The 10,002-nt window shown below is 30.5% G+C and overlaps 1 protein-coding gene and 1 long non-coding RNA gene across 5 annotated transcripts; both read right to left on the reverse strand.

Moving 5' to 3' along the window:
- Positions 1-1,004: 1,004 nt before the first annotated feature.
- On the reverse strand, positions 1,005-5,442 carry LOC114367338. 4 transcript variants are annotated; one of them, XR_003657174.1, is made up of 7 exons: positions 4,887-5,442; positions 4,716-4,770; positions 4,357-4,535; positions 4,147-4,187; positions 3,655-3,718; positions 2,079-2,204; positions 1,005-1,469 (listed from the first exon to the last, which is right to left on the reverse strand). It is a non-coding gene; the product is annotated as an uncharacterized LOC114367338 (long non-coding RNA). The 4 variants fall into 4 exon arrangements; XR_003657172.1 differs by lacking the exon at positions 4,147-4,187 and having other exon boundaries at positions 1,007-1,469; positions 4,887-5,438; XR_003657173.1 differs by lacking the exon at positions 4,147-4,187 and having other exon boundaries at positions 1,008-1,469; positions 4,357-4,472; positions 4,887-5,437.
- A 345-nt stretch (positions 5,443-5,787) lies between these two features.
- LOC114367242 (MLP-like protein 43) lies at positions 5,788-7,324 on the reverse strand. The gene is made up of 2 exons (XM_028324387.1): positions 7,073-7,324; positions 5,788-6,383 (listed from the first exon to the last, which is right to left on the reverse strand). The coding sequence occupies exons 1-2, from the start codon at positions 7,257-7,259 to the stop codon at positions 6,109-6,111; spliced, it is 462 nt and encodes a 153-aa protein (XP_028180188.1). The 5' UTR covers positions 7,260-7,324; the 3' UTR covers positions 5,788-6,108.
- Between the last annotated feature and the right edge of the window lie 2,678 nt (positions 7,325-10,002).

Genomic DNA, 10,002 nt, shown 5'->3' on the forward strand with positions numbered 1-10,002 from the left:
ATAAAATAAAATAATTTATATTTAAGTACATTATTTTTTTTCTTATATATTATTTAGTAGAAAAACTTAAAACTTATATATGACCGTTGGTGCAAGTGCTACAAAATCGATTCCTCTAAACATAATTATTTAATTTGTTTTGGAGGATATTTTATTATTTTCAATAAATTTTTCTATTTTATGTTTTGTAACTTTTGTTTAAATAATTATATTTTTTTAAATTATTTTTATGTTTTTAAATTTATATATATATATATATTATTTAACATATATAAAAAATAGTGATCATCCCGCGGGAGTGCAGAATTAACAACTATGAACGACAATCATTTGTCTTATATACTTGATAAGTGTTTTTTATTTGGTCCACGGGAGTGCAGAATTCATTTGACTACTTAATTAGAAGCTCACACAAAGTTATCACATTAAATGATACAAAATGTCTTTATTAAATTTTCTTAATTAAACCAAATTTACTTTTCTCTTTGATTAAATTTAATTATTTTAAAATTATTAGATGAGGAAATTGCGGTGTTACAATCACTTTATCTCAGGCTATCAACAAACATATCTAGAAACAAAAAACGGTTCCGTATTCTAGGTACACCTTATTTTATATAGAAAATCATTATAATTAAAAAGATGGAAGAAGGAAAAACAGTACACGCATTGAAGTTATCATTTATAATTTAAAAATGAGGTAGGAAATTAGGAATCCATAAGAGGGGACTTATTTACGTTATATGAAAAATATGTATTTGTAATTTTTTTTTTAAAAATGATTTATTGTATAAAATTTATAATTTAAATTTAGTATGCTGAAATTTACTATAATTTATCATCGCACATTCTAAATGATGATCTTTTACAGTTTTAGGTAAAAAGCAAGAGAATAAACTAAAATATTTAAATTCTTTTAAATGGTTTCTAATCGTAAAAGATAAATTTTGGATATCTTTTATCCACAATTTATATAATGCTTTCTAAACATGATATTTTTCCAAATCAAATTAAATCACAATCTGTGCCAGGGACTAATTCCTAATGTGTCCTACCAAATAATTATTTTAACAAAAAAAATGATTTTTGAATCTCATAAGCATTTTGTACGTACTAGATGAGCAATCTTAGAACCTATTCCTGCCGGCAAGAGTAGTTTCTCAATTGAGCTTGGTATGTCTCCACCATACTTCAAGAGACAAATATTGACAATTAAAACAATTTTGTTCATTGCATCAGCAGTAAGTAGACCATTTTAAATATTAAAATTTAAAATTTGAATACTAATTTTGAAGATTAATTTCATAAAGCATATTAATTATGTTATAGTTTCTGGTTTCACTGAAGCATGCTCCACAGGAGAATTATATTGACCCTGCTGTCCCCTGAATTCATGGTAATTAAGTGACTGCATCTGGGCAATCTTGAATCCATAATACTTGACAACCTATAGACTTTTCTTTCACCGCCTACCACCACAAGAGAAAGTAAGAAAGAAACATGGAAATTAACTTATTGATCCCAGCATGATAGAATTAGAAATCACAATTGTATCACACATCACAGAGATGAAAATGAGAATTTGGCATTCACATACAAAAGAATTAACTTATGTAGATTAAAGTTTAACTATTAGACAAAGACTTTACATCAAAATTGCAAATATAGGAAAATGTAAAATATGCATAAAAATGAATTTTACCCTTTCTGTATCACCAGCCTTGGTCTCACACACTCAATCATGCATACATGCCTTGGTCTCACGTAACTAATTATGGTTGCTGTATTAGGAAAATTAAATTGATAGCCTCTAAACACCTTAAAGTCATATCATGGCTCTATTCTAGCAATTCCTGATGAAGTCAAAGAATAGAATGACTCCAACAAGACTCACTATACATAGTATATTATCTAATTTCACTGTATTAATTGTCCATAAGTAGTATGCAAAATAACAGAGAAGCCTCAACTGCAGAAACAGGGAAACGTCAAGGTAACTTAAATAAATAAAATCAAACATAAATGAAAAATAGTCAAACTAAAAATATGAATGGTTGAAATTAAAGAGTTGTTGTTACCTTCACGAGACGGTTACTGTAATGGTTGAGAATTTAGAGCCATGCATTCTCACAAGTCTCACCCTACCCCAGGCTTGTTCCACGTTGCAACACATTGCATATACAGCTTCATGTGCTTCTCTCTTCCTTGAATTAAGTAGCATTTCAAAATAAAAATAGCTAGAGAGAGTGAGGGAAGTTTCACTTTCAGGTAATCTTTAATTTTCAAGGTCATGGTTAGTTACAATTTATGATATCATTTAACTAAAATTATTCAATTTTCTTAGGCTAGTTTGAGAACAGACACAAGACTTAATAGAAACTACAAAGACTATGGGAGATCTGGTCAAAAGACTGAAATTTAATCCAAAAAATGCTAACCATGAATAGAGTCAGTAGTCATGTATTGTTCATATGAAACAATAAAATAAAAAATTAAAAAGCTTAGAATATCCCCCTCGAAGGTACAAAGCATGCAATAGATACAGTTAAGTCAGTAAAAAAAGGGAATTGGAAAAGCCATACCCTTACTTCCAATAGAACTCCAAGAGGTGGATAGACCTTTTCAAATTCAGCCTTACTAATATCACAAATTTGCAGCCATGCATTGTGAATCCATTAAAAAGAAAGAAAGAAAAGACCGAGGTCCACTGATTCACTAATTGATTTCACTAAAAGAAAAGACCAGGCTCATTAGCTGTTCTGTTTCCCAATTCCATAGAAACACGAGAAGCTAAACAAAAGAAAGCGAAATGCCTTAAGTGTTTTTTGGAATCTAAGACTAACAGATTTAAAAATGACTTTTTTTTCTTCTATAAAAGTCATATATAGAGTTAAACAAAATTGACTTTTTTCTTCTATAAAAGTCATATTTATTTGACTTTTTTTTTTGGAATCTATAAACTTTTTTTTACACAAGCAAAATATTTCATGATGATTCATTCAAGAGAGAAAAATGTCAAGTGATCTACAAAGCTAGAATTTCTAGTGCTTTCTTAAACAAAATTACAATCAGTTGTTTCCTTCATTCAACGTACCCGGACTAACAATTAGACAGAGTGAATGATATATACTTGATGACATAGTAGTTTAAAATCTTTCAAAGAATAAGAATAATCACATATTATTGCAGTAACAAATGTACACAAAAGGTCCTTTGTGTTCCAGTTTAAGTAGTCTATCTAATTTTGTTTCTACTTCACTTTATGTATCAAATTCTAATTAATTCTCCTCTAGTTACATAGACTAAATAACCCTTTCACTCTGTCTCAGGTTACTACTTTTTTTTTTTGGTATCAGTATACTTACTATAGTTTGGGTTAAGTATAAAATTTTAAGTTCCGTTAACTTTGCTTAACTTTTACTGTTTTAGGCTTATTAACTAGAATCTTAGCTTTAGGTATAGTATTTCTAACTTGAACCTTAACTTTTTAAGAGTTCAGTGACACCAAGGAAAAATGTTTAGAAGAATTAATTGAAAAAAAAAAAGTTTATATCACAGAAAATAGAGCATCATTGAACACGAGTCTCAGTCCAGGTTTTGGATTCTTTTCTACTTTTCTTAATAACCACAGCTTAAGAGAAGAGATTCTCTAACCTTGTTCTCAAATCTGCGCCTGAATGAATATGAACAGGAAATAGCCGCAGGGATATTTTCAAAACTGTATTACAACAAATTTCGAATTAGTTATATGAAGAGCATCATACATTATTACGTTATGGCACTCCTAAATACTCAGCTATTATTCTGTTTCACATAAGTTCAAAAAAAAATACAGTTTTGCTTATTTTATATATATATATATATATATATATATATATATGTTAAAAAAAAACTTCCAGCAGCCATTTACAAAACTTTGAAAGTAACACTTTCGAAAAATTAGGTTCAAAAACCGCATGGCCTCAACACTCAACTAAATTCAAACTCCTCTTCAAATTCAAACAAACAAAAACACAATTTCCAATCTCCACTTCAGAAATCAGTTCAATTCAATGTTCCGGATAGGGGGGAAAAACAAAATATAAACATAGACCAAAACAAATTATAAAAATACAATCTTTTCTTTTCTACAAAACAAAACGTTACCGGAATTACACTGCTGGTAGAACTCTTAAACATATGGGGAACTACACAGAAACAAATTCAATTAGACATGCAAATAATAGAAAGAAAAAAGAGCCAAACAAACAAACATTAGGGTGTCAAGACAAAGATTTATTTTTATTTTTTTAAAGTAAAGAAAATAAAATTTGAAATGAAAAAAAGGATAAGAAGAAAGAAAGTAGTAGTAAGAACCGTTGCTGAGGGCTTTAATCAAAGTAGCTCTGCCACCCTTGAAATCTCTTAAGACCTCTTCCACGGGGGAGGGAAAGAAGCAAAGCTTTAATCAAAGTAACTTATACACACGTGCACTGCACATGCCTTTTTATTAACCGAACTTGAATTAGGCAAAACTGAGTTCTGAGTTGTATTAACTGGATTTAATAAAAGTACATGAAGTCCGTTAACTCAACACTTAAACAACAATAATTGCACAAAATACAATCTAAAATCGCGTTTTCAACTGTTTATTTTTATTTTATATTTTAGGAAAATAAAATCACAGCAAGAATGAATTACAAATTAAAAAAAAATCATTGAACTATGAAACAAACCTTAAGAGCTTCACTAACAGGAACCAAACCTCCATTTGCAAGCTCGATGTAGCAACTTGGAAAAACCCAATTCAAAAACCACAAAGTCAGAACTCCAATCTCATTTCAAAAATAGAGAAAGCAATACAATAAAAACTACAGTAGAAAAAAAATCAAAAACAAGGTTCTAACATTTCTCAACTTCTCGGCATTCCTCGCCACCATTTTCAATTTCAACAGAGGATAAAGGTCATCTGGATGTTTTAGAACAGGATAGGCACTCCACACCCGCGATCCTCTCCTTCGTGTCTTTCGCACATGACAGTTTTAGCGCTTCATCTATTTCTTTCTTCGATTAGATCTGAAAAAGAGTGAACCACCTTCTTCAGAGTCCGCTACTCGGGTCGAGTTCGACGTCCCCAAGGTCAAGGTCTTCGTTGTCGTCAATGTATGTTCATTGTGGCGATGAAATTTTAGGATTTTTTCTCTACTGCGAGTGTGAGCATGAGTGAGTGTGTGAATGAATGAGACATGAGTGGCTTTGTTGGAAGAGAAATTAAACTACGACGGTCTTATGAAAAACCGTCGTGGAACGCAGGTTTCTAAGAAGGCAGGTTTCTAATACGGTTTTTATATGCCCGTTAAAGTAATCTATATTAAAAATTGCCACCGCAATCAACTTTAATGTGGTTCAATGGAAATGTGGTCGTTTTCGCGTCGTAGAATGCAGCATTTTGAATAGTGATATTTCTTTGTAAATATTTTTATAAGAAAAAAATAAGAAGAAAAATAAAAAATTGATTTTTCATAAATTAAAATTAATTTATAGAAGTTCTCTCAAATAAGAATATTCGGAGAAGCTTATTTTATTCTTTTTAATATTTTCCTATTAATAATTATAAAAAAATTATCCAACCAAGTCCATATTTACCATTGCTACTAAAATTTTATATTCAAATTAACAAACAAACAAAAAAAACTCGTTTCAAGACTACTGAAATTAAAAAATAAAGATACAATATCCAGTATATATATATATATATATATATATATATATATATATATATATATATATATATATATATATATGTCCTTACTCAATTATTCATTTTCTTGTATTTATATTTAAAACAGGCATATTTTACAAAGGACACCCATCAAAACCCAAAAAACTACACAAATGAGCTATATACAAGCATTCAGTTGACATGCATATATATAGTAGTGCAATATAACGAACAAACATCATATCCATGCATTCTATCACAAACAAGGAACACTAAGAAGCATATATATCATTATTACACATCCGGCATTCCAAAGTTTACTAAATGATGCTTTTATTTAGATAATAAGGATTAAAACTCTAGCCAAACCCACTTCATCACCAATCACACACTCTTTTTTTTTCTTGCTATGCCTTGACAAGATGATCATCAATATCTTTAGTGACCTTAGCAGCAAAGTCCAAAAAAGAATCAGGAGATGCAGCAGTGATATTCTCCTGCAGCTTTTCATATTCGAAGGTCCATTTCACAATTCCTCCATTTTCCTTATTAATCACTTGTAATGTGCCCCTTAAACTCTTGTAACCTTCACTGATTTCCCCATCAAAGAGGCTGTATGATATTATCTTGTTATCATCATCTATAGCTTCAATTTTCTCCTTAGCACTTGTTTTTCTACCTTCTGCATGGTTTCACAAATATATTTTCACAAAAATGGAAATAAAAGTTAAACATATGAGTTTAATATGTATATAATGTCAATTAATGTAAAAGTGATTACTGTGTTAATCAATTAAAAATTATGTCTGTTGTAACTTTTCAAATAGGTTTTATTGCACATTTAACTACTTTGAGCTTTCATTATTTTATAAATTTTGTTACTCAAGTTTGTGTTTTTTTTTTTAAATTTATCACTCAAAAGTTCAGTTTTTGTGCATTTTACTGATAATGACATGATATAAAAAAATAATATTTTTTGTGAAATGACATCATCTTGATACCAATATGATAAAATGTGTAAAAATTAAAATTTAATGTTAAAATTTGTAAAAAAAAAATTTGAGTGGTAAAATATGCAAAAATTAAAAATATTAGTGAGTGATAAAATTCACTTAAAAAAATTGGATAATAAAATTTGTAAGATGATGATAATTAGATGATAAAATATGTGATTAAACCTTCAAAATATTATTAGATGCCAGTGTTGAAAACACAATCAGTGCATGTCTAATTTTCTCAATATATAAGCCATCGCAACAAAATATGAGTATTGGGTGCGTTACTTCGTCCTACCTTTGCACTATAATTAACATATATAGCTTTCAATTAATTAATTTGAGTAATATAATTTTCAAACGTATAACAAATTACCTATGGTAAAGTCCCAGTGTTTGACTGAACCAATATTTTCCCAGTCACCTTCATGCACTTTAGCTCCATGTACTCTTTCTGTAGACATGTTAGGAACATGATGAATTTGCTTTCTAAAGACGTGGTAGAACTTAGCTGCAGGTGCTTGAATCTCTACTTCAGTCTCCACTTTCCCACTCAGAACCATGTCTCTACTCTCAAAAAATTCAGAGAAAAAAGAATCTAGATTTCTTCTAAAGAAGCAAGGAAGGAAATTTACTTAAATAGAAGGTTGCCATTTTACTAATTAAACTTAATTATTGATTTAACATCTCTATCAAATGACGGGTTTTGGATTGCGTGCATTATATATAAAATTAATTTTATTAAGTATTGTCTAAGTTAACAAATTAATAAATAAAAATATTATAAAAAAATTATGGTAGACTTATATTAATAATAAAAAATTTATTTATTAATATTTTTTTTTTGAATTCTTCAAATGTTATCTTTGGAATTAATAAAAAGATTAAAATATATTTTTCATCTTCATAAATATAAAAATATTTAAAATTTATTCTTATAAAATTTTCAGTATATTTTTTTCGTCCTTACAAAATTAAATTATATTATTTTTTTTAGCTCAAGGTTAGACATCTAAACCTATGTGTATAGCTTTTTTATATCGGTTATATGGACAACTAATGTAAAAAAATGAATTTTACATTTACATCAGTTATATGTATAACGGATGTAAAAAGTTATCATCGTAAAGTACATCTGAGTCAAAAAATAATAAATTTTAATTTTATGAAAACGAAAAATGTATAAAAAAATTTACACAAATGAATTTCAAATATTTTTATAATTATGTGGAAAAAAATATATTTTAATCTAACAATAATTAATAAAAATAATATATAAAAGAAGTCAAAGTTGAATACTTGCCAATTGGCATTAAAATATGAAAAATGTTGCTGGACCAAATATTCGCTTACATAATATTGATTAGACAATGTTCTTCGTGTATCGCGAGATATACAATTTTTTAAATTTTGTTTTTTCTTGTAAGCTAAGATTTGTTGATAAGATGGCCTTAAAGTAGAGCACAATGTGTGTCCAGAAAGATTTAAAAAAAAAAAAAACAGTTACATGTGAATAGCCCTGTATGCACCAATTGCAGGGAAAAGAAAAGAAGAAAGAAATGCATGTCACTATACCAGCCATTCAAGAATTATATTTTCAGTATGCATGTATAACTGACCCAACAATTCGATGGTCAATATTACACTACACTGTCAATATTATACATGTTCCACCCTTTAATTTGTTGGTTTCACCAATTCAACTGTGCGTATCACATTGTACATATAAATTTGTATAATGAGGTAGCATGTCATCAACACTATACATCCAGGGCCTCGTCTAACATTGTACATATCAAAGAATTTTCGCCGCATTGCCTCTACCACCCACCAGCCGTGATATAAATTGAAAAGAACCATGATCAACTGGATCAATCTAGGACAAAACCAGCTGCAAAAGTTCCTTTCTACCTACTCATATGATCACCAGCATTCCTATTGAAGCAAAACATTAACATATTGAAATGTTTTTCCCGTATGTACAACACTTACCAGCAGAGCTTTGAATTGTATTTTCTAAATTGATCCATGTCGCTTGAACTGCATTTGACGAAAAACTATTAGGTAGTTTGGATTAAGGGTGTGCAACGGGTCAGGTCGATCAGATATAGGCCAAAAAACCTCATCCAACCCAACCCTACAGGTTGATATTCACGGACCAATCCCGCCCAAAGTACACTTTTGGTTTGGACGGGTTTGGATCAGTGTGGTGAAGGTCTTGTGTTACCATTGCCATAGACAACAACCCCCGCCTAACCCAGTGTAATTTTTGACGCCATCTCCCTCGTTTTTTATTGTCTCTCCATTAACAAAACAAAACAATGTTGCAGATATGCCATCGTCATGGTAGTGCTTACAAAAATGCCTCCACCATGGCAGAGATGTTGCCACCATCTCCATTGTTTGTCTCTCTCATTGGCAAGCTTTGCGATATGCCTTCGTAATCATCAGTGTTTCTCTCTTTCGTTAAAGATTTTGTATGTCTACTCCCTTGTGCCCTTTCGAACATGACTAGGTGAACCGTTAAACACACTAGCCACGTCGCCTCGTAATGCGGGGCACCACACCACTCCCTTTTCGAACAACTTGAAGGGTTCACCGCGAGTTTGAAATGGTCTCTTATGAACAACCTAATTGGAAGCCATAGAAGATACAGGGAGATGAAAACAAGATTTAGAACAAGAATATTCATAAGGGGGAAGCATGGGGAGTGTATGTTTGAAATTTGGAAGGGAACAAATCTAGGGTTTGAAAGTGAAAGAAGGGAACAACGCTGGATGACAAATGAAGGGCCAAAGGATTAACAAAGCTTTTATACATTGGGTTTTTAAGCACCCTCTTATCATTTGTTGATAATGGGTTTTGATGGGTCAAGTTTTTAAATTTGAAATTGATTTGAGGAACCTCTTTGGAACTGATTTGTCAACCCACTTTATCACTAAACCGTATAAACCCACCCGAATACTCCTTTTTTTTGTTCGGTTGGCTCGATTTTAGGGTCGGATCGGGCCTTTTTAACATCCCTAGTTTGGTGGACCACAATGTTTTGATAAGATGTAGAGTTTTCAATATATCCCTCGTCCACTCGTAGTCATCTAGTCATGCATGCATGTATGTATAGCCATTAGACGATATGTCCTTTGGAGGCAGAGTGTAACTTGTCGGGCATTTAGACATTAATTATTCTTTTACTAAGGCCATCCCAAGCTGATCCCTTAACAAAATCAGTATTTCTTCAATTAAGGGTTTTGTAAAAATGTCAGCAAGCTAATCATCAGTGGGTACAAACTATAGTTCCTATATTCC

Source organism: Glycine soja, chromosome 9 (genome assembly GCF_004193775.1).
Source record: "Glycine soja cultivar W05 chromosome 9, ASM419377v2, whole genome shotgun sequence".
NCBI classification, from domain to species: Eukaryota; Viridiplantae; Streptophyta; class Magnoliopsida; order Fabales; family Fabaceae; genus Glycine; species Glycine soja.

Bases quoted from the DNA above. Each gene is read 5' to 3' on its own strand.
- LOC114367242 (XM_028324387.1), bottom strand. From the start codon at position 7,259: ATGGTTCTGAGTGGGAAAGTGGAGACTGAAGTAGAGATTCAAGCACCT. The intron at 6,384-7,072 runs GTAATTTGTTAT...GAAACCATGCAG, and splicing joins ACACTGGGACTTTACCATAG to AAGGTAGAAAAACAAGTGCT.